Source organism: Lissotriton helveticus, chromosome 9, assembly GCF_964261635.1.
Source record: "Lissotriton helveticus chromosome 9, aLisHel1.1, whole genome shotgun sequence".
Classification (NCBI taxonomy): domain Eukaryota; kingdom Metazoa; phylum Chordata; class Amphibia; order Caudata; family Salamandridae; genus Lissotriton; species Lissotriton helveticus.
In genome coordinates, this window is record NC_136070.1 from 1,270,235,310 (window position 1) to 1,270,259,289 (window position 23,980).

The 23,980-nt window shown below is 46.3% G+C and overlaps 1 protein-coding gene across 1 annotated transcript in view; it reads left to right on the forward strand.

The window, feature by feature from the left end:
* IHO1 (interactor of HORMAD1 1) overlaps nt 1-22,328 on the forward strand; it is a 375,692-nt gene extending 353,364 nt beyond the window's left edge. Inside the window, exons 7-8 of the mRNA XM_078659321.1 lie at nt 17,859-17,959; nt 20,785-22,328. Of these exons, the coding sequence (XP_078515447.1) occupies nt 17,859-17,959; nt 20,785-22,125 (1,442 nt within the window). The 3' untranslated portion in view covers nt 22,126-22,328. The remainder of the gene's footprint in view (nt 1-17,858; nt 17,960-20,784) is intronic.
* Nucleotides 22,329-23,980: the final 1,652 nt, after the last annotated feature.

The following is a 23,980-nucleotide window of genomic DNA, read 5'->3' on the forward strand; positions in this document are numbered from 1 at the left end:
GACCACGGAAGGCTTTCAATACCTGGGGATCTATATTACACTAGATAGGACCGCGTCATTCCAGAGAAATCTGGGACGGATCATGCTCAACGCAGTGGCGGACATGGACCGCTGGAGGCAGCTACCGCTCACACTGCTGGGCCGGGCGGCCATGTATAAAATGATCACCCTACCGAAATTTCTGTATGCCCTCCAAAATGAGTACTACCCACTCCTGACCGGGACCTTCGCTAAGATCCACGCCGACCTAAGGTCATTTCTCTGGCTGGGCAAACACCCTAGGGTGGCCCTGACCACGCTCCAACGGCATCAATATAGTGGGGGAATCTCACTGCCCAACCTTGAGGCCTACTATTGGGCGGAACATTTGACGCCCATCAATGATTGGTTGAATGCCCTGGCAGACCACCCAACATATGCCCTAGAAAGAGCCACGATGTCATCAAATAACGTGCTCTACTATCTCTACGGTGGCACCAGAAGAGCCCTGCTCCTACCGGCGACGTCTCTCACGCTTGCAGTGTGGGCCAGTGCCACTAAACGTATGGGATGGGAAAAGAAACCCACGCGACAGACCCTGCTGTGGCACTGCCGATGGTTGGCGGAACTGAACAAACTGAAGGGCTTCCGGAGATGGGACGATATTGGGATCTCTACTATCGGAGACATAATAGCTAAGGGAGAGTTGAAGTCCTTCCAAGTCCTTAAAACCGAGTTTGGCCTTCATGACACGCAACTATTCAAATATATCCAACTACGACACGCATGGCGAGCCCAAAAAGTCGAGCTTACTGACATACCGGAGTATGCACCATTGGAGGGGCGGCTCCTCCAGGAGCAGATACCGGAGAAGGCGGTCTCCCTCACATATAGAACCCTGACTAATAATATGCTGGGAGACCTGACACGTCTTAGGGAGCGGTGGGAGGCAGAGGTCGGGGAGTTGGAGGACCTGGACTGTGAGCTAGTATTAATGCATCCCCGGGAGGTGGCTATCAAGTCGCGACTGCGCCTTATTCAATTTAAGATATTACACAGAGCCTATTATGATAGAGTACGCCTTGCAAAGATGGGAAGAGTGGATGACGCACGATGTCTTCGGTGCTGTCCGTCTGATGGGGACTTCTACCACACGATCTGGGCAAGTGATAAAATACAGGCATACTGGGCGCAGGTCTTCCAGGAGTTAGAGGAGGTTTTGGGGGCCACACTACCTCGAGACCCAACATTGGCATTACTTGGCTTGACCACTGAGGTAGACCTAACCCGACCACTCACCATCTTTCTTGTCCTGGCATTGGTGGTAGCCAAAAGAGATATCGCTAAGTACTGGGGGGTGCCGGAATCTCCGGAACTAGAAGAATGGAGAAGGGGGCTCGACCTATATATGGCAGCCGAGAGAGTGACGTACAAATCCAGGGGTTGCCCCAAAAAATTCCAGAAAGTTTGGTCCAAATGGAGGCAACACCATGGTCTGGAGGGTGGGATGTAGGGGGAGGGACTGAGGGCGTGGGTCGTAGAGAACACTCTGAGGGCGCTGATGGCTATGGGATGCACGGGGAAGAATGTGATGGGTACCCTGGGGCACTGGATGTTGGCATTTTTCGAACTGACTGGTGCTTCAGAGCCTATGTGGGGGTGGGGGGGGTTGGGAAGTGTACTTGCTGCTACTTTATTCTGTGTACTGTTGATTTTTTAAAAATGCGAAATAAAAGTTTATTTACAACAAAAAAAAAGATTCCCAGAGAGCGAGGCCACCTTGAATCTCCACACTGCTTTGCAGATTGCAACTACCTGCACTGTAGCATGCTTCTGATAAATGTGCGCACACTACTGTGGGTGCCTGGAGATGAATGTTGTCCGTTTGTGTGAGAGAAAACAATTGCATGCTTCCAGTGACGCATCCCTTTTACGGGTAAAAAGCAATTCACAGCTGTCCTTGACCCTCCCTGTACATCCCAGCAGAGCCACAGAGGGATTATCTTTCTGCCACCTTTGGAGGGGGTGGGAAACGTGCGCCTTAGAAGGCGGATGTGGGCAGAGAGCGAGGAACGGGAGACCTTTTTTTTTTGCTTTTACTTTATTTAACTTCTAAATTTAGACCCGGCTCCGGACCATGTGTCATCACATTCGCGCACAAATTCTTCTTTAATAATGCTAATGCAGAGATTTCTCCAATCAAAGCTCGGCCGCTCTGATACCTGACGCCAGCTTGCCTGCTAATGTAGCAAATCCCGAGAGATTGAGTCGGACGCTGAGAGTAGCCCTGCCGATCTTGCTCGTCTCCCCTCCCTCCCTCTCTCTCTTTGTTTCACTGTTGTTTAAGAGGGAAGTCATATCAGGGATCATTAGCTGCGAGCATCCCAGCTGGGATCAGGGCTGAGAGCAATGGGTGGGGAAGGGGAGGCGGCACTCGAGGATGGAGCGCACCGGGTTAGTGAAAGCATGAGGTGGCTTTTAGGCAGCAGCTGGCGGAAATTTGGACATGCTGGCAGGGACACGTACCTGCCGCTTCTGGAAACCCAACTGCAGGTCGCTCACCTTCCTGGACGCCGCTCCTCCCCGCGCTCCTGACGTCAGCTCGCAGGATGCGGCCGGCGCTACTTCCAAGGGACTACTTTTTATTTAAATGTTAATTTTTTAAATAACGCATATTTTTATACTTTATATAGCCTATGTCCATCTGCTCACCCTGACGATTACAATGATGTATCGGGTGTGTGGATTGGCGCTGTGGTTCCCGAGTTTACCCGCCTCAAAGGTGCAAAGTTCTTCCTTTATAATAGTAGTATAGATATATATATACAAAGTACCCTTATAAGTCCCTAGTATATGGTACCCAGGGCATGGGCATGCCAGGGTCCCCCATAGGCTGCAGTATGTATTGTGCCACCCATGGGAGTCTTCAGGCTACAGGCCTGCTGCCATTGCAGCCTGTGTAGGGTGGTGCTTTCACCTCTCACAACAGTTATATTTGAGGTCACTACACTTAAAACCTACAAGTTACCCCTATGAAAAGCCCTTCAGTCCTGTGGGCAGGGTGCTTGGTTATAAGTGTGAGGGTGCCCCCGCATGAGCAGGACACCCCTCCAAACCCCTGAGTCGATTCTCCAGGTTTGCAAGTTCTAGAAGCCATTCAAATAGATATAGCATATCAAATCCTATTTACTAGGAGAGTGGGATGGATTGGGCCTTTAAAGATAATCTTCAAGGGGGATTGTGTAGTTAATAACTTTTAACAGCCTAGCGCTCCCGGAGAAATTCTCGCTAGGTCAGTGACACTCTCTCCATTTGTTCAGAACATGGCCTTACTTCCTCTGGGTTTTTTTCCGTCATTTACAGAGCCCTGAAAACACATGTAATGTTGCATGGAATACACAGAGAATCCCATGGCCTTATTTATCTTTTTTCTGGACCTAGCGGTGTCAACTAGATGCCAGGTTTTGAGTCTCTAAAAGAGAACGACTGAATTAGATGTAGTTGGTACAATGATATGAGGTATGGAGTAGTTAATCCTGGAGACACTGTAACTGCTTTTGATAGTAATTTGTCTAATATTGATTCTATATGTACCTTCAGGAAGGAAATGATCCATCTAATGGGAAAATATAAACTTTTTAATAACAATTTTGATGGAACCATTAAGTCATCTATACACCTATGTCCCATCTATGGTACTTGGTATTGGTAAACTTTTATAACAGTGTCTTTGATACTGCATGGAGCAGAGTAGCTACAGCATTTGATCATGGCATTGAGGTATTTTTATGTCCCATTCATACCAAATTGAATTTTAATATTCAGGCTTGGGTCCTACCGTCAACACGTGTATGTGGTTATAACAAACAGGAAGGGGTGGGATGTGCCCATTTATGTCATATTGAGTATGTGGAAGATTTGAATTCTTTAATTTTTAAATATGATTTGCAGTTATTGCGCTGTGGCAGTGATGCCAATGGGGAGCAAGTTCCAACATTTACTAAAGAAACTCATCTACAGTTATTGATCATGTATTGGTATTTGGCAAATGCTATTTGTAGCACCCCTACAATTGTATACTCTGTGTTATGTGATCATAACCCCTTCATATTACCCTTCTGTTTTGAGAGTAAGAAGTGTGAATCATTTCCTCTAGTAAATCATATTAGCCCTACTAGGCCAAATGTTGTACGAATTAAATGGGTTGTAAGCCTGGCTGATTAGGGGTGATGCCCCGAAACCGGTCCCAGGATGCTTGTTTTTCAGTCCAGAAGGACTAGTATAAGGAACTGTACAAATGGCTGTAAAGCATAGGTGGACTGCTACACACAAGTAGCGTGTAAGTTGTAAGTATTTCTTTTTGGTGTGTGGACGAGATTTAGGGCTCCAGCTTTGTAGCCATGGCTAAAGGATTGTATGGCATTTTTAGATCTGGCTAAAACAGCACCTATTGTGAAGAAATATTTTAAATATACTTAGATTGGGCTTTGGCTGCACACAGAGCTGTGTTTATCCCTCACCTAGAGCTAATGGCTCAGTTGCAAAAGTAAGCGGCCATTGATCCACACATGAAAATGTGAGCAAATGTGAGTGCTTCCAATGTGTGAAGATAAGGGAACTGATATACAGGATCACACAAAGTGCCCGAATTCCATGCAGAAATAGTTGGACATGAGATTATCCTTCATGCTTGCGCACACCTGCCTCATAAGTCAGGATTTGCCAACTCTTCATTAAAAAAAATTCTCAGGTGGGGATCCCAAATACCTCTGTATGTCTGTCAAGCTTGCTCACTTCACTCTCTTGCAACGTAATATTCATCCACAAATGTTATGCCTCACCACTTTAAAATGTCACCAGCTGGCACTGTTTTAAATGTCTTCTCTCTTTAGATCTTCCTCTATGGGATTCTTTTGTACAAGAGATTCTGGATTCAGAACCCCTTCTCTGACATTTTTGCTTTCCTTTTTAGGGCTCGGGCTCTGTGTACACTGCGCAGCAGTGTCGCGCAGCCCAGAGTCCTAATCCCGGCGTTTTGAAAATGGACTTTGGATTCCACATCACTCGTGCATGTGGATTTTCAAGGTCCAATTTCATTGGCCTTCGGGTGCGTGCTGTTTGTAAACAGAACACGCAATAGGCCATAGGCGGTCGCGTAGCTCCGCCTATGGCCTATTGGTGTCTGTTACGCACACCAGAGGCCATATGTTTTGAATTATCGCGGCTTGACAGCCGCGATAATTCAAAACAAATGCTCGCAGTGGCGCGCGCGCACCACTGCGGGCTTTTATTTTTTATTTTTTTAGTTCGCGATCGCTTTCGATCGCTTTCAACGGGCGCTGTGTCCGGTTCTGTCAAAACTCTTCTCAGGGTTCACGTCACTCTAGAGACAATTGAGAACCAATGAAAACCTTAAAAATCCACTTCTACGTGCATTTACTATTTTCATAGCACACACTCTGCCCTGTGCATGCCCTCGTGGCGCTGTGCGGTAATCCAGGAATGAGATATCTCTTTCTAATCATTTCCATCCCAAACCGGAGTCAGGTTGGTGTTTGCGGAGGACAAAGGTCAGAGCAGTGTATTTGACGGTTTCAATGAGGTGTGAGGTGTTTTCTGTGGATATTGCTAGCATAATTATTTATTTGGCTGTAGTGAAATGAAAACAACAGGAAATTCGCTAATATTAGTCGGCCTTGCGTGCACATTGTTTTAAATTTAAATTGACCTGTGATGGCACGCTTCAGCTTGGACTGGCTTGTCCCCAGGGACCACCGAGGGCCTGGAGTGATTTAAGTGTTTTTTCCTTTACGTGCATGAAGTGTTGGCCGCACAAAGGCCTTGGTTCTGTTAGATCACCTCAAGTTTCTGGTCCTTACTTTAAGGATTCGCTGCTCTAGTCGGTCCAAAGTTTCACTGTAGTAAGTGAAAGCGTTGCATATATAAATAAAAATAAAAAAACATAGCAGATTGTTAAAAAAACAACGATTAATTAGCTCCCTGAAGTGACAGCAAAGAAAGATCATAATGCTTTATAAAATCTCACAAAAAGAGAAACAAAACGGCCTCACCCCAGTAATGCCCTGCGAGATTGTTGTAATGTGTTTGTTACGCAGTGAACTCCGCAAAATAATCCCAGAAAATACAGAAACACAACCTCATCTCACACTCAGTGTGTACAGTGCACTGGCCGGCGTCCATGCAGGCTTCATCAGCCGCCCAAAGACTGATACCGTGGGGCTGCAGCAGTGCTTCCGGTATGAGACAATCCTGGGAGGGGACAGCCGCAGACAGACTCCTGCTGATACCCAAGCCGCCCTGCTCACCTGAACAATGCAGTCACCTGGGCGGCTCCGGAGGGCTCCGCTCATCCGCTCACAGGCCCTGGCACTACACCCAGGATGGACACTACAGTAAAACCTGACGTAGTTCTTCAATGTTTGTGGTTTTTACGACCAGGAAGTATTTGGGAAAATATACGAGGTAGGTTTGGGATCCTTAATATTCCAAGCCTGGTGAGATGACAATACGCCATTCAAGAGGTTTGCCAAGAGCGCTCAGCGGATTAATGCATCTGCTGCAGAATCAGGCTGCCATACTAGAATAACCTTGCAATATAAAATGGCACGTCATATTTACCTTCCACCGGAAAAACAAAGAAACGGGCAATAACGTGAAATAGTGTATGAACTTTCAAAGATCAACTACTAGGCCCTGTGGAATCAAATTCTTTGGGACTGACTTAAGCTTTTATGCTCTAAAAGTCGATAACATGCGCACCGTCTGGTTGCAATAGTAGCACACCTTAAGATCCAGTGCCTGGAAGCCGCCAGACTGTCGTAGGAACCGCTACATAGACAAGCTGGCAGAATAACCTGGAGGGGTTTAGTTTATTTAAAAGAAGAAACTACAATATTTCTGTTACCTAAAAGAAAGATGCACGCGGTCGTGACCAATACAAATGTCTGCATACAGTAGAGGGCATGGCAGATCTGTTCCCTTTACCTGACTTTTGGTTTAAATAAAACTGACGTGTCAGAAAGCCGACACACCCTGGCATACAAAGTCTTTTCTGCTGTAAATTTGGTTTTGCTCGGTTGTTTCTCCTTTTTCTCGTCAGGAGATAACAACCAGCACTCCCAGTGCAGAGGTCACAGCGCAGAGTGAGAGTGACAGCAGAGTGAGAGTGACAGCAGAGTGTGAGTGACAGCAGAGTGTGAGTGACAGCAGAGTGTGAGTGACAGCAAAGTGTGAGTAACAGCAGAGTAAGAGTGACAGCAGAGTGAGAGTGACAGCATGAGTGACAGTGACAGCAGAGTGAGAGTGACAGCAGAGTGAGAGTGACAGCATGAGTGACAGCAGAGTGAGAGTGACAGCAGAGTGAGAGTGACGGCAGAGTGAGAGTGACAGCAGAGTGAGAGTGATAACAGAGTGAGAGTATCAGCAGAGTGAGAGTGACAGCTGAGTGAGAGCAGAGTGAGAGTGACAGCAGAGTGAGAGTGACAGCATGAGTGACAGCAAAGTGAGAGTAACAGCAAAGTGAGAGACAGCAGAGTGAGAGTGACAGCAGAGTGAGAGTGACAGCAGAGTGAGAGTGACAGCAGAGTGAGAGTATCAGCAGAGTGAGAGTGACAGCTGAGTGAGAGCAGAGTGAGAGTGACAGCATGAGTGACAGCAAAGTGAGAGTAACAGCAAAGTGAGAGACAGCAGAGTGAGAGTGACAGCATGAGTGACAGCAGAGTGAGAGTGACAGCAGAGTGAGAGACAGCAGAGTAATATTGACAGCAGAGTGCGAGACAGCAGGGTGAGAGACAGCAGAGTGAGAGCAGAGTGAGAGTGACAGTGACAGCAGAGTGAGAGTGACATCATGAGTGACAACAGAGTGACAGTGACAGCATGTGTGACAGCATAGTGAGAGTGACAGCATAAGTGACAGCAGAGTGAGAGTGACAGCATGAGTGACAGCAGAGTGAGTTTCAGCATGAGTGACAGCAGAGTGAGAGTGACAGCAGAGTGAAAGTGACAGTAGAGTGAGAGTGACAGCAGAGTGAGAGTGACAGCAGAGTGAGAGTGACAGCATGAGTGACAGCAGAGTGAAAGTGACAGCAGAGTGAGAGTGACGGCATGAGTGACAGCAGAGTGAGAGTGACAGCATGAGTGACAGCAGAGTGAGAGTGACAGCAGAGTGAGAGTGACCGCATGAGATACAGCAGAGTGAGTGTGACCGCATGAGAGACAGCAGAGTGAGAGTGACAGCAGAGTGAGAGTGACCGCATGAGATACAGCAGAGTGAGTGTGACCGCATGAGAGCCAGCAGAGTGAGAGTGACAGCAGAGAGAGAGTGACAGCATGAGAGACAGCAGAGAGAGAGTGACAGCACGAGTGACAGCAGAGTGAGAGTGATAGCATGAGTGACAGCAGAGTGAGAGTAACAGCATGAGAGACAGCAGAGTGAGCCATCAGTGCACACATCAATTGTTAACGCATCCACAATTAACTATTGTAGCAGTCGCGGTATGGTGCACTTTACTTTTAAACATATTCATCTAAAGCGCAGCATGGCGCCATTGCTACAATTCCAATACAATCCACATAATTCCACTACACACCACATGCATACACTCCATAACACATGGCTAAAAGACATTGCTATTTACAATGCCATTAGCTCTAACTCAAATAAATCCGAGACCTCTTGCATTTCCAATGCTTGTTCTTCTCTTTTTCCTGGTACACTTTCACAAGCTCCTCTCTGAGGCTAATGCTCTCACTGTCTTTTAGGGCTCTTTTTGACATCTCTTGACAACACTTGCTCTCATTTATTGACTAAGAGTCAGGAAGACAGACAACAAACACAGAATGTGAGTCTGATCACCCCTTTTTTCATCTACATGAAGGGCATTTCATGAAAAGTGGTGGCATTTTTGTGAAAATAATCAGCACTTTTAATGTACAAAATGAGAGAGAAATGTATAATGGCTTCAAAGACCTCAAATGGAGAAAAAAAACTTTTTGTAACAAAAAGTTAAGCATAAACAGGGTAAAGAAACCCTGAGAGTGTTCTTAGATCTTCTCAGCATTAACGGGAAAAACAAACTAAGGCTGTGAGGCAAACTGCCAGTACAGTGCATTCTGGAAAGGGAAGCTGCTCGCTCCTTAAAGTAACAGTATATTTTTTCCTTGCCGTCATTGAGCTCTTGAACTCAGCTTTGCCTTTTGTCAGGCGTTGCAGTGTAGTCACACTCTATTAATTAGACACCATTTTATGGTTTTAAAAAAATAGGTCAAAGGAGGCCTATCCTGTTTCTAATGGTGGAAGCACAAATGTTATGGACATTGCTGTGACTAAAGATTAGCTTTAAATGATTGAAAAGAACGTGTTGCGGGTTACCCAGTATTGGGGTATCTTTCATAGATTCACATGCTTGAATCATTCCCCGTCATAGAGATGGGAGTCCCACAGTAAAGTAATCAAGCTGTATTCAACAAATATCTTAGGCTATAATGGCCCAAGGCCATGTTATTGATAACCTATCTATGTCCTTTTTAAAAAAGGACCTAATGCTGAATCACAGCCAATCAGCTGTCAGCACTCCCAGTAGAGGCATATTCCCTCAGATTTTCACCGCACAGTGTGTGGAAGTGAGATACCCTTAGTGCTACTCAGTTTCTACAACCTTTGGAATTTTCTACAGTCTTAACACCATGTCTGACAAATGAGGCCTTTTCCGCCCATGTAAAACCTGTGACAGACAAAAGGATCCAAGTGGATGATCCACACAAGGAGTGTTCATATTGCCTCCACTCTGAACATGAGGTGAGGGAATGCAAGATCTGCTGTACCTTCTCCTCAAAAACTCTCAAGGATAGAGAGGGAAGGCTACCTTTGTGGCTCCAGACCACTAAGTATTAAACACTTTAGGTCGATGAAGAGAGTGAGAGATCCTCCACGTCTCACAAGAGGGCCAGGTTAAGGGACAATTCCTCTGGAGAAGGTAGGAACCACCATAAACCTGCTCAGGATTCCAAAGGCTCTTGGAGTGAAAAAGTTGTGAAGTACTCCTCAGAGCCTACCTTGTCTGTTCCCTCCATGTCTTCCAGAAAGGGCAAGCACCGTCCAAGAGCCTCCTCCTCCTCAGATCCTGTGAGGCAAAAATCTGGCAAAAACCATTGTTGATGATATTACCACACTAGTAGACAATGAAAAGTGTGACATAGTCAGCACCATCAATGACAGCAACCGTGACGCAACACCAATACTGAGAAGTTCACTCTCTAAGAGCCCGTCCACTTTGGGATCTCCATCGACGACCGTCGACGTATTCCAGTCGTCAAAGAAGTTCATCGGCAAAGAAACCTAATGAAGATACCGTCGAGCAGTGATTCTTCGGAAGGCGTCCCATCGACGAGCACCCTGTCGAGGACCACAACGTCAGCGACACTACCATGGACAGCAATACCATCAATGACGGCAACACCATCGACAACGTCAACGAAGACATCGTCAACGATAAAATCTGCCCTTTCAGCTATGATTTTTCCATCAATGCCACCGTCGATGAGGGTTACCCAGGTAACAAAGGTTACCAAGACTTTCTTATGTCCCACCATGTCTGAGTACAGTAAGGTGTCTTAGACATACAGGACTCTGATGAAGATGATAATGATGGTGTTTTTGGTGTCGCGCATAGGTTATCAGAGCTGCACGTGAAATGTCTAGAAGACGAGGATGAGGAGGATGAGAATTATCATGACGAAAGTCAGTACTATCAGCAGTGTTATGTGGTTCCACCTCATCATCAAGGTCAATATGGTTTTCAACCGGTACCACATCCCAGAGACAGGGCCCACCTACTGCCTTCTCTGATACAAGGTGATGTTGGCGGATTACAGACAGTGCTTTCCCCTGAAAGGAACTGAGCCTGAGAGACCACTGCTTCAGGTGGATCCACCAGGTTCGCCAGTTTTGCCACCTGCAGTCACACCTGCGATTTCTCCTCGCCCCAAACAAAAGTCCCTGTCGCAGGGTGAAGAGAGAGAAGATGATGAGCTCCCAGATAATATCTCTGCACCAGATCCTTGGGAGGACTATACCATACCAGCGCCCTCCCCTCCTCCACACCTACCATCATATTCTTACCCAGAAGACATTGGAGGATTTCATTATCTGATAGAGAGAGCATCCACCAGGTTTCATCGTCCAATGGCGGTCAAACAGACCGATTGTGACCTGTATGACCAGGAAGTCTGTGCGCTCCATACCTATCATAGATTTTATATGGCAAGAAGGCATCAAGATTATGAGAACACCAGTCACCATATCTCCGGTACTCCCTTGTATTGAGAAGAACTACAGGTCTCTGGAGGATTCTCCTTCCTGCCTCATAAAACTTCCCAGGCCAGATTTGGCCATCGCCCAAGTGGCGCAAAGGAGATCCAAGAACGTTGCCTTCTCAATCACTATTCCACCTGATAAAGAGGGATGTAGGATGGACATTCTTGGAAAGTGCTTTTCCGCTATGGCCACATTTACTATTAGGGTGGTTAATGCTTTAACCAGCATTGGTTGCTTTGACCACCAGATGTGGTTGGATAGGGGTGCTGTGGTGGATCAGATATCAGAGGTTTGTAGTCCGGAATCAAGAACAATCCTGTTCAAAGATGGATGTGCAGCATCGGAAACCATCAACTGCTCACTCAACGTAGCCAACACTGACTTTCGACAGTTGGCAGGTGCCGCTGTGCTCAGAAGACAGGGGTGGTTAAAGGCCATCACCTTTAGGCCAGAGGTGCAGCCAAAAATCTTGGATATGTCTTTTGACGAGGAGTCCCTGTTTGGAAAGTATATCGATGAGGCACTTTTGGACGAATACAGACGTGGAAAAATCATTAGGCACACTGCAATATCGTTAAGTGCCATTCAAGAGCTGGAGGAAGAGGTTTTACCTCATACAAAGGAGGTTACCAGAGAACTCTAAAGCATCACCCTTATTAGCCTCAATACACACAGAGTTACAACCCCCAGCTTAACGCCAGTCTTCGACGGCTGTTTTGTCTCACCAAGGAGGCCGCAAAAGAATGCCTTCGCAAGGTCGTAACTCCAGCAGGAAACAATGATCTTGTTCAGGTATCAGCTTCCCCCCCCCTCCCAAACTGCGAGTGCGAACATTTCCATCCATGTACAACAGTGGCGCAATATAATGACAGATCAGTGGGTGTTAGACCTCATCACCTTTGCACGCACCCTGGAATTCACTAATTGCCCACCGAAAACTCCACCCAGAGAAGCCTCCCCTCGTCTTCACTTACTGTGCAAGGAAGCTCCGGTCATGCTCTCCAAAGGAGCGATAAAAGAGGTCCCTTCATCACAAAGAAAAAAAGGTTTCTATTCCCCTTTTTTCTTGATTTAAAAAGAAATCAGGGGAATGGAGATCGATTTCGGATCTCAGGGGTCTCAACAAGTTCCTCAGAAAATAGACGTTCAGAATGGTAACACTCTTTGGGATTCTACATCGGCTCAACAGAGTACATGACCTCGCAAGACATGGAAGACGCTTATTTTCATGTGACTATCCTCAGAAACATCAGATATTTTTGAGATTTACGGTAATTGGTACCCATTACCAATTCAAAGTACTCCAGTTTGGCCTCAAGTCTGCAGCAAGAATTTTTACCAAGTGCCTTGCCCCAGTTGCCGCAGCCCTTCGATCTCAAGGTCGCCAGGTATTTCCATACCTGGACAACTGGCTGCTCAAAGCACCAACAGCACTGCAGGCCAAGCAAACTACAAAGGCCTGGCTTTAGTTATTCCGGTCTCTAGGCCTCATTGTAAACAAAGAAAAATCTTCCCTTCTTTCCGGTCAAATGATAACAATTCTGGGAGCTACAATGGACACTATCCACTGCAAAGCTCACCCATCGCAAGAGAGGCAGATACCGTTGCAGCAGATAGCAAGAAATGTCAAAAAAGGGGTCCATTTCAGTTCGGACATATAGATCGCGTGTACATCAGCGATAGATCTAGTGCCACTAGCCAGGCAAAAAATAAGGCCTCTTCAGGGAGTACTACAGAAGCAATGGCTGCAGGCCTCGGGATCCTTCGACTATACAATACAGATCACAACAAGCAAGAAAGAAGCCCTGCAATAGGAGTTTCACAAACCAAATCTCTCAAAGTGACTTACTCCCCTTCAATCTATCGCAGATTTCATTTTAACCACTGATGCCTCTATGGATAGCTGGGGAGGCCATCTCTAGGAGTTTTCAATTCCAGGGAAAATAGTCCAGCGTGCAAAAGCTAAAGCAACGCTTAGAGCTCAAGGCCATCTTTCTATCTCTTCAAGCTTTCTTGCTGTGCCGTCATATGGACAATACAACCAGCATGTACTACGTCAACAGACAAGGAGGAACCAGGTCCATCACGCTATCACAGGAAGCGCAAAAGCTGCGGGACTGGACGATGCAACACGGAATCTCGCTCAGGGCTGAACATGTCAGAGGGCTGCACAACACGCTGGCTGATATGTTAAGCAGAAACCAATCTCGTTGCCACAGATGGGAATTAGAACAGTGCCAGCTCAACAAGGTGTTTCGGATGTGGGGAAAGACAGCTTTAGACCTGTTTGCCGTGAGAGAGAACACCAAATGCCAGTCCTATGCTAGCAGATTTCCTCTCCCAGGGTCGTGTGGGAATGCCCTTTTAATGCGATGATCAGAGATATATGCTTACCCCTTTCCACCATCCTATTAATTCCCAGGGTGCTGACCAACATGAAAATGGAATCCTGCTATCTTATACTCATAGCATCACTATTGCCCAGGCATTACTGGCGGCCAGACCTTCTCCTGTTGTCGGAATCGAGACTCATACGCCAACCATCTCCCTCTCTCCTGAGCAGAGACAAGGGCCAAGTATGTCACCCAGACCTGGAGTCTCTTCATTTGTATGCATGGTTCGCCCAGGTTTTTTTTTGTTTCGTTTTTCTTTTCTAGAGATTTTCCTTACGAGCATCAATCGGTGACCTATACATAATGTGCCCTAAACAGCGCTCCTCTGACTCATTTAATGTGTCTCACAGCTGTGCTGCTTGTTGATTAGGGAGGACTGCTAGTATATAGCATATTGTATATAGTGGCCAGCCAATGTTCCATGTATATAGTTTTCCAATTTGGGCTTTTTTCACTGTATATGTTTATGTTTATGTTTATTGGATTTGTATTGCGCACAAATACCCGAAGGTGTCTCGGCGCATTGGATTATCAAGTTGACATACATCATGCTGAAGGAGATCATTGGTCAAAGAGCCAGGTTTTCAATTGTTTTTTGAAAATTAAAAGGGTGTGGCTAGTTTTGATGGGGGAGGGGAGGGTGTTCCAGAGCCTCGCGGTGGCCACTAGGAAGCGTCTATCTCTCCAGGCGACTGTTCTGGTGCGTGGGACTGGTAGGAGGCAGGTCAGAGATGAACGAAGAGGCCTTTTGGGGGTATAAATCGCGAACGCCTTTCTGAGAAATCGTGGTCCGGAGTTGTGAATAGCTTTGTAGGCAATGCAGAGAGCCTTAATTTTTATGCGGCTTCTGACACGCAACCAATGGAGTTGACGTATGGCTGCCGAGACTGAATGGTGTTTGGGAATGGAGAGTAAAACTCTAGCTTCCGCATTTTGGATAGACTGCAATTTATTTAAAACCTGTAATTGAGCGTTGAAGTAAGAGGGCGTTGCAGTAATCCAATTTGGAAAAGATTAAGGTGGTTATGAGGGTTTTTCCTGCAGCTGCAGGTAGATATGGGAGTAGCTTTTTAATTTTCCTAAGGATGAAGAAAGAGGAGGAAACCACTGTGTTGACATGGTGGTGGAATGTCAGTTTGGCATCAAACATGACTCCGAGGTTTCCGACCCTGGCAACCAGTTCTGGGGGGGGGCCCATTTCAATTGGCCACCAGTTGTCCGACCATCCCGGGGAAAGGTTGCCAAAGATCATGACCTCGGTCTTGTCCGAGTTTAATTTTAGGCAGTTCCTCAACATCCAGGAGCCTATGGCTAGCATACCCTCCTGGAATCTCGGGGCGACCCCCTGCAGTCCACCTCACTTGTGGGCCGTTATTTCTGCAGGTCCATCCTTGGTCAGCTGGGTTGCAGAACAGCCTCCTGGTCAAGTCTTGTGCCCGCGCTGTAGCCCCTGCTCTGTTAGCCTGTGGTGTCTAGTTGGGCCTGTCTGCTTCGTGCCCCACAGGTGTGCTTCCACGAGTGGGCACGCTGATCTAACTTCTGGTTATAGGTTGGAACATTGTTGCTCGAGGTCTCGACTCTGTCTTCTCGGCCCAGGCCTTGAGCGACACATCATGTCGGTCGTATGCCGGGTCCCAGGTTAGCACTGTCTCTATTTGCTGCAGTGGGAAGGAGGGGGACAGCACTGATCCCCGCCGCCACTCAGTCTTAGTATCCCTCAGGGGTGCCCCGACAGGTGTGTGTGTCATGCTTATAAATTTCAGGTCTGCCCCTGCTGCACTAGACCCCTCTGTCTGCCTGGCTCTCACTCACAGGGCCTTCGTTCTGCGGGTCTCTTCACTGGTTGGCAGGTATCAGATCCTGACTCCCAGAAGATCCTTTTCTTCGCGCTGCAGCCCTCGCCTCAGTGGCCCCGGCTCAATCCTTCCACTCTAGGGCCTCCTGCACTGCACTCCCTTCCTGGGCCTCCCGCTGTGTCTGCCTCCACAGAGGCGTGTAGCACTGTCTCTTTTGACAGATGAAGGGCAGCCGGGAGTGTCGTTATTTATCCCAGAGCGCTGCAGGCACCAGTCAGTCACCTGTTTGGCCTCGTCCAGGGCATGGCACTTCTCAGCCACTCACCCGGGCATCCCCGCAGCAATTCCCGGGAGGGATGCATCAGTTGGCACCTCCTGTTTTGTCCTCCTTATTTGTCTCCCCCTGATGGCATCTTAAGCGGCTCCCCGCTGCTGGATGGGCATCTTGAATTTGGATCTTTTAACAGGTGGATAGCGGCTATCTTCAGACTGCATCTGCTGAGGCCACCATCTTGGCCATGCCCCTATACGAGGAGAGTTCGCGAAATCCAAGCTTTTACAGTGCCGGAACCATTTCTTCATGTCACAGAGAATTATGTGGCTCTGCGGACAAACCCAACTTTTTTTCCAAAAAGCCTGATGCAGTTCCATGTTAATGAAACAGTAACACGTCAGCCTTTTTCCCAAATCCATCTACTCCAGCAGAGCAAGTGTTGCACAAGCTGCATGTAAAAATATGTTTAAAATTCTACCTGCATAAGACAAAGTATATAAAAAAAGACTGATCAGCTACTGGTAGCTTACGGACAGGGCCAGGAGGGAACAGCAGTTATGGCTAACAAGCCCTTAACAAGAAGAACTAAGCCCATTCAACCAATGCCGAGTCCACGTTGGCAGCTCTTTTCGCTTGAGTGACACTGGTGAAAATTTGCCATGCTGCAACATGGAATAGTGTCTACACTTTCACGCAGCACTAATGAATGCATTCTACCAAGCAGGAGGATGCAGCTGTGGGTCAAGTGGTACTGCCTCATCTCTTCAATTAAAGTGGGCCTCTTTCTAGTATCCCAAAAGCGATGCAGTGCGCGCAACAAAATTTGTTTTATTTATTTATATGTTTACTTAACTGTAAACCTCCGTAATCCATAGTTTACTACCTCTCACCCTGCCCCTCCCCCTCCTAACGTCAACACCTGGCAGGTACGCCCACTACCGACCGCGGCTGGACTTGAGCGCTTTCGTACTATGTGTAGGCAGGTTGTGTATTATACTGCCGCACAGTACCTCTTCTTTAGGCCTTACCAGGACGTTCTGGGCCGACTGTGACTGAACTTTGCATAGAGCCTTCACCTTCTTTGAAAGACTTGCACCGGCTAGTGTGACGCTTTGACTCCATATACGCCATCTGTTGGCTGCTTCACTTCGACTGAGGCACACGTGGCACCCATGAGCAGTCTGCTGGACCTCAGCAAACTCTCAGGGAGAGCACTCTTGTTACTTCAGGTTACAGATCTCCTAACACGTTGCCAGTTGTAGCTTGCTCCCTAGCCCAGTAGCATGCAAATGACCATCCACCACACGAAGCTCTGTGGTGCACCTCTTTAGTCTTCAGATTGCAACTGTTAACCCCCGCGCTGCATCATGAACTTTATTAACCACACCCAAATGATTGTCATTCTCATGCGGAGTCTGTCAGAGACCTGAAAGTTCCAGCTCCTCATATCTACAAAGCACTACACCAGCTATCATTTTAAAAAACATTTATTTAAAGAGCAGATGTGGTATTATTCTATTGTTAACTCTGACTTTCTTTTTGTTTTGTGCTGTAAGTATGAACATTTTGGTATTTTATAGGTGCGGTTTGTAGATTAGGTTATCCAAGAGAAAAAGCTTGATTATGTCCAGCACAACCTTGTTGGTATAAGAGTTTGAAAGTTTATGGAAGTAATTCATTACTTTTTGGTATTGTCTTGATATTTTACCTAGAAATAGTCCCCTGTAGTCCATTTCCAAGAAATTTCACATCTGACTTAAGGGACACATAGAAGCTGTATGTGTATCAATTATTACATAGAGTGCACTTTTAGCTTGAGTAATAGCAAGGTTTGCAATGTGCCTTATATTCTTCAGGGCAGTGCCTAAAGTGTGAGCAAACATGACAGGTAGAAATAGAGAAAGCATCCACTGTATGGTACAGAAAAAAAACGCATTCCCTACAATAACATATCAAACAAGGCCCCTTTTTCCTTAATAAAGGACATCTATTAGTGCGTTGTAGGTGTTGTGTATTTAATTTACGATTATACTGATATGCTTCCATTTCTTCAATATAAATGCATTTCCTTTTTTTTTTAGTACAAGAGAATGCTGACCACTATGCTTCGATACTGAATGCTTTGAAATCTAAAACAATGACTGAACAGACTTTACTGAATATTGAGCAGAAACTTTTGAATGTAGGTTCAACTTTTTGTAATGTTCCTTAGCTTACTTAGTTGAAGTTATTCCATGTATTTTTATATAACTGACTCAAACTAGTTTCAAGTGAACTGATGATATACCATGAAGTCAAGTAATATTGAGAAATCGGATTCATCCATGAAAGTGTGTGTGGAGTGCGTGTTTAGCAATCTTTACGTCACATGGAAGCTGCTACCTAGTAAGGAACTTTCTTGGATTTCTTTATGTTTATAACTCTTGGAATTTTGAATCACAGTATGAGAAGACTATCAAAATGTTTTAGTCAAAGGTGAATGGGGTTCATCACCAAGACTCCATAGACCTAAGTGTATATTTTCCTTTGTTTACAGCTACCAGAGATTATTTGAAACGGTATCATGGTTGTCACTGACATGGTTGTCAGATGTTTTAGGCTACTTTTCTCACCCAATACTTTCTTGTCTCATGGGCCTACTGAAACACACACTCAAGAATAAATTTAAGACCAATTTATAAACATAACACAAATTTTCATGTAATTTTTCAGACAATAACTTTGTTCTAGAGTAAGTACTTTTTAAGTTATGAATTTTTCAGTACGCAAAATAAATTACTTTTGTGCACAATTACACACCATTGAAGTCAATGGGAGAAAAGAGAAAAATGCATATAAAATCACACAGTTGAATCTCAAGGTTCACCTTTAGGATTTAGGTAATTAGCAAGGCCAGACCCAATGTTCCACCAGTGGATTCTCCGGAGTGTCCTGAATTCAGCCAGGAGCAGGGTGCTTATGTCGTTGATAGCTGGCACGCTACAAAGAAGGGGGCCACTTGAAAACACACTGCACTAAGTCTGAGGGGTCCCAGTCAGGGAGCATGTTGTAAGGGCCTCAGTACCATGGGAGCACAGCTGGATTGTCCTTACCAAGGCTGGTCAGTCTGGGTGAAGATAGGTCAGCTGGACAGTGTGCGGCAAGATATCCCCGTGGTCAGGAGCAGGTGGCTTAGAGAGGAGATTTCGAGATTGCCGGGCTACTCATGGAGTGGGTCACAGGGGTCTCGGTGTCCTAGACAAGTGCTTTCTTCCTGGGCAGTTGGAGTTCGGATTGGACTCAGTGAATGCTACAGAAGGTCTGGTACCCCGGGTATTGGTCCGTCACGGCTCCGGTAAAACCTGGTGTCTCCACACTTGGAGGGGAGACAAAATTGATCCTCTGGTGCTGATGTACCTCTTTTGGTTCAGGTGTTGCTTTAGAGTCGCCGGGGAGCAGTTAGTCCGTAAAACCGGATTCGGCAGTTAGGTGCCTGTGGCTGCAGCGGGTGGTACATCCGTTCCAAGGGAGTTCTTTGGCAATTTGGAGAAGGCTAAGTGAGCTATAGGGTTCTTGGGGAGATCACAGTTGCAATGCAGGACAAGACAACACACCATGATTGTAGAGTCCTTAAGGCAGCAGACAGGGTTTGGCACCATTTTTCTGCAGCAAGGCTTCAGTCCTCGGGTCAGCAGCTCTTCTGTGTCCTTTTCTTCTCTGTGTCCATCAAATCTAAGTTCAGGATCCAGGGATGCCACCTAAATACTAAATTTATGGGGTGTTAAAGGGGGTAACAAGTAGTAGCCAATAGGCTACCTAGCTTTAGGGTGTCTACACCCTCTAAGTGACCACTTCCTGTGTGAAGGAGCACTACCCTGACCCTAATTGGCTAATTCCCTCACAAACTAAGATGGAAGGAGATGAAAAGTCGGCTCCACATCACCCAACTCACCTGGTGGTGCTGGCTGAATGGGGACCTACCTCCTAATTAACACATTTTCCTGCCTTCTCCGCCAAATATGGAGAAGGAAAGGGGGGGTTGGCATCCTCCACTATCGAGCTGCCTCGGTCAGTGAAGATTTTAAAGCCGGCATCGCCTTTGAAGCTTCTCGCCCTGGAAGGACATCCTGGCCTTGAGGAGGTGAGAAGCACTTCTTCCCAGAGCAGGCTTTCTTCGTAGCCTCCGAGAGCGCTGGCTCTCTTCCCATGAGGTCAGAAACATGTCGGGTAGTGACATGCTGGGTAAGACGAGTCAAAGACCACACCAGTGCTTGGTAGGTTTTCAGGTGACCCTCTAAAGGGTCTCCTGTGTGCATTTATTAATAAATCCAACACTGACATTAGTGAAGATTTATTAAGGCGAGATGTATGGTACCAGACATCTTAGGGTACAGTGACGTCATCATGGAGTTAGGAAACTCATAGTGGCAGGTATCCAGCCCATGCACTATCTATGGCATTCCTGTGCACTTACAATATCAAAAGAGACACTTTCCTACAGGTCCTTACTTTAACCAGGATCCCAGAGCACTCACTTTCCAATATAAGAACCTTGTTGTTAAAAAAAATACACACTTAACCCCTCCTCTGCGGGGGTAATTCCCCCACTGTGCTGGGGGTTGGGGGGGCGCGCACTGCGCCCCGGTGCTGATGACGAGCTCAGCTCGTCATCAGCCACAGTGCCACGTCCGTTTCTTAGAACGCTCAGCACAGCAGGGGAATTATCCCCGCGTGTGAGCGTTCTAACGGCCATGACGAGCTCAGCTCGTCATCAGCACACGAGCACCGTGGCTGATTACGAGCTGAGCTTGTCATCAGCATGGGAGGGGTTAAATGAAGATACTCACAATGGAGGAATAGGATTGCATGCAAGTAATTTTTCTATGCAGGTGATACATAAGCAGGGAAAACATGGACCGAGACAGTGCGAAAATTGCTTATTCTGTGTGCTAAATACCCAAGCTTAGAACAACTGTTGTAGATGATGTATTCTAATGGGTTTTTGTTTCTGCTGCCTCCTTTCTACAGAAACATACAGAGGTCGTAGATTTGAAATCCAGTTTGCAGCTCCTCGAAGAATGTGTTGAAGTTCTGAAAACTGAGCAGTGTGATCAGTACAAGAAGCTTTCTGAGCAGTTAAAACGGATGCCTGACCAGCAGCAATATTCTACCATCTTGACAGAGCTTCAAAAACTTTCCTCCACCCCAAGAACTCCCACACATTTGAAAGATAGCACATCACAAACATCTCCCACCTTGATTCAGGACCTCTGTCTTATTAGTCAGGAGAAAACCTACATGAAAACCACAAAGGTATGCCAGAGAAGCTCCTTACAAGCACAGCCTTGCGTGGCAGTAAGCCCACCCAAATATGGAGGCTGTGGAGAGAGCCATGATCCAAAGCCTGTAGCCTTCAAGGATAATGTAAAAACAAGTGATTTAATGGTGTACAAGCCCTCTGTTGTCTCTGTAAATGACAAGGAAAGTATGATGAAAAGTGCTTCGTCGTTTAACTTAGAAGCTCAGTTGTCTTGTAACCCACCTTACTCTGGATCGAAGTTCGATGGACAGTGTTTAGAGAATGTTTCTGAAGTCAAACACCTACTTGCTCAAGAAAAAAGACAAATCACAAGAGCAGAAAAAGTGCCCAGCCAAACTGACGAAAAGAAATCTGTCAATACTGTGCAGCAGCGGACCTTTGGACTGCGCCCACGTCCCCACCAGAAGCACCGGGCCCAGACTGGAAATACAGACCAGTGTATCCCTCCGAAAACCGCCATTCCGAATACAGATGTAGAAAAAACTGTAAAAACGGGAAAGCCAAAACGAGAAAAGAGCAAAATGGTTTTGAGGAAAAGCAAAGCAGGTTATTCAAAGAGAAAAAAGAAAGCGATCAATGTGAAAGCCTCAACCGACAAGGTACAAAAACAACCAACTTGTGAGGAAGTATCAGCGAACTGGGAAGATTGCACCGGAAATGAGTTTGGGAAGAATTCCTCTCTCGGTGACTCTGGCGTGTACCTGTTAGATCCCTCGGCTTTTCCAGGCAGTGAAGACGCAGCGTCGAGATCCCAGCAGAAGGAAGCATCAGCTGCTCCACCATCATCTTCTCACCAGCTGGCGGGACTGCCTAAATGCAGAGTAGAGCAAACACCCAAGAACACACTATGCAACAGCAGCAGGAAAAGCAGAAAACTGTTACAGCTGGACTATTCCTCGCAGGACAGTTCCTTTTTTTATTGCAATATTAAAAGTGAAAGCCAGGTGGGCTGGTTTAGTCCCTCAAGTCCTCATTCCTCTGTGACAAAAACAGATAGCAAACCTGCATTTCAGTCTCTTTTTTTTGACAGCAGTGAGGATTCTGGCTAACAGTGTTTACAATATATGAACCTGTTCTTCTCAATTATTTTGACTTTATCACATAACTGTGTCCCACCAGTGGTTGCTAAATGTAAACTGCAAATTACTCTTTACTTTTCATTTCGTTCCTTAATGCTTAATGTTTCTGAAATGAATGTTTGGATGCTGCTTAATTTCGTTTTAAGTGTACATTACAGGCCTTCCTTTCATCATTCTGCTTGTAACTCTCATCATGATAGAAGCATTGGTTTTACAAGGATGATTCTCTCTTCCAATGCAAGATTTGGTTGTTTGGTCCCAGTTTGAATTCATAGAGCATTGTCAAGCAGCTGTTTTGTACTTTCAGCCCTTCCCCATACACTGGCAACTCATTTACCAAAGAACAAGTAACATTTTACTGTTGCTGCAGTGCCCAGAACAAATGTAGTTTCCTCGATCAGAATGCGAGTGATTGGCAGCTCGGGGTTGTTATATCTCAGAAAAGCTTCATCTTTTCCTCCTGAGTTATAGGGCATGTTTATCTGCTTGTGAAGTCACATTTCTTTGGAAGGGTCACTGCCCAGATGATGATTCTGTGTTGAATGGTCACTGCCCAGGTGATAGCTCTGCGTTGAATGGTCACTGACCAGATGATGATGATTCTGTGATGATTGCTCACTGCCCAGGTGATGATGATTCTGCGATGAAGGGTCAATTACCTGGTGATGATGTTTCTGTGTTGAATGGTCACTGCCCAGATGATGGTTCTGTGTTGAATGGTCTCTGCCCAAGTGATGGTTCTGTGTTGAATGGTCACTGCCCAGGTGAGGATTCTGTGTTGAATGGTCACTGCCCAGGTGGTGATTCTGTCTTGAATGGTCACCCACTCTGGTGATGATAATTCTGCATTGAATGGTCACTGCCCAGGTATGATTCTGTGTTGAATAGTCACTGCCCAGGTATGGTTCTGTGTTGAATGGTCACTGCCCAGGTGATGGTCCTGTGTTGAATAGTCACTGCCCAGGTGATGGTTCTGCGTTGAATGGTCACTGCCCAGGTATGGTTCTGTGTTGAATGGTCACTGCCCAGTTGATGGTCCTGTGTTGAATGATCACTGCCCAGGTGATGGTTCTGTGTTAAATGGTCACTGCCCAGGTGAGGATTCTGTGTTGACTGGTCACTGCCCAGGTGATGGTCCTGTGTTGAATGATCACTGCCCAGGTGATGGTTCTGTGTTAAATGTTCACTGCCCAGGTGATAACACTGTGTTGAATGATCACTGCTCTGGTGATGATGATTCTGTGTTGACTGGTCACAGCCCAGGTGATGATTCTGTGTTGACTGGTCACTGCCCGGGTGATGGTTCTGTCTTGAATGGTCACTGCCCAGGTGATGGTTCTGTCTTGAAGGGTGACTGCCCAGGTGATGGTTCTGTGTTGAATGATCACTGCCTAGGTGATGGTTCTGTGTTGAATGATCACTGGCATAGCAGTCTCTCTCTCAAAGGATAGACGTGTAGACAATAATCAGGGAACCGCGGGGATCCCTTGTCGGAACTAGGAAACCTCATACAACTGAATAGCTGGATGATTTTATTTTCATCCCGCAAGGTAGTTGTCTTGCCTCATCACCGGCTTCCTGCTCCTACGTCAAGCCGGCGCTGCAATGCCTGACGGGTAGCACAAAGTGCTACACTTTTGTGGAGTTCTTTTGTTCCTTGCCGTGGTTGAGTGAGTATGAGGGACCCAGAAAAATAAAGTAGTGAGCGTGAGGAAGTGTATTAAAAAAGGTTAGTTTAGTCCACTAAGAAGACTTTATTTGTGTGGCTAACTACCTTAATAAAATAGTGAAGGCGTGGTCCGGCACTAAGCACCAGCTGCTCTTA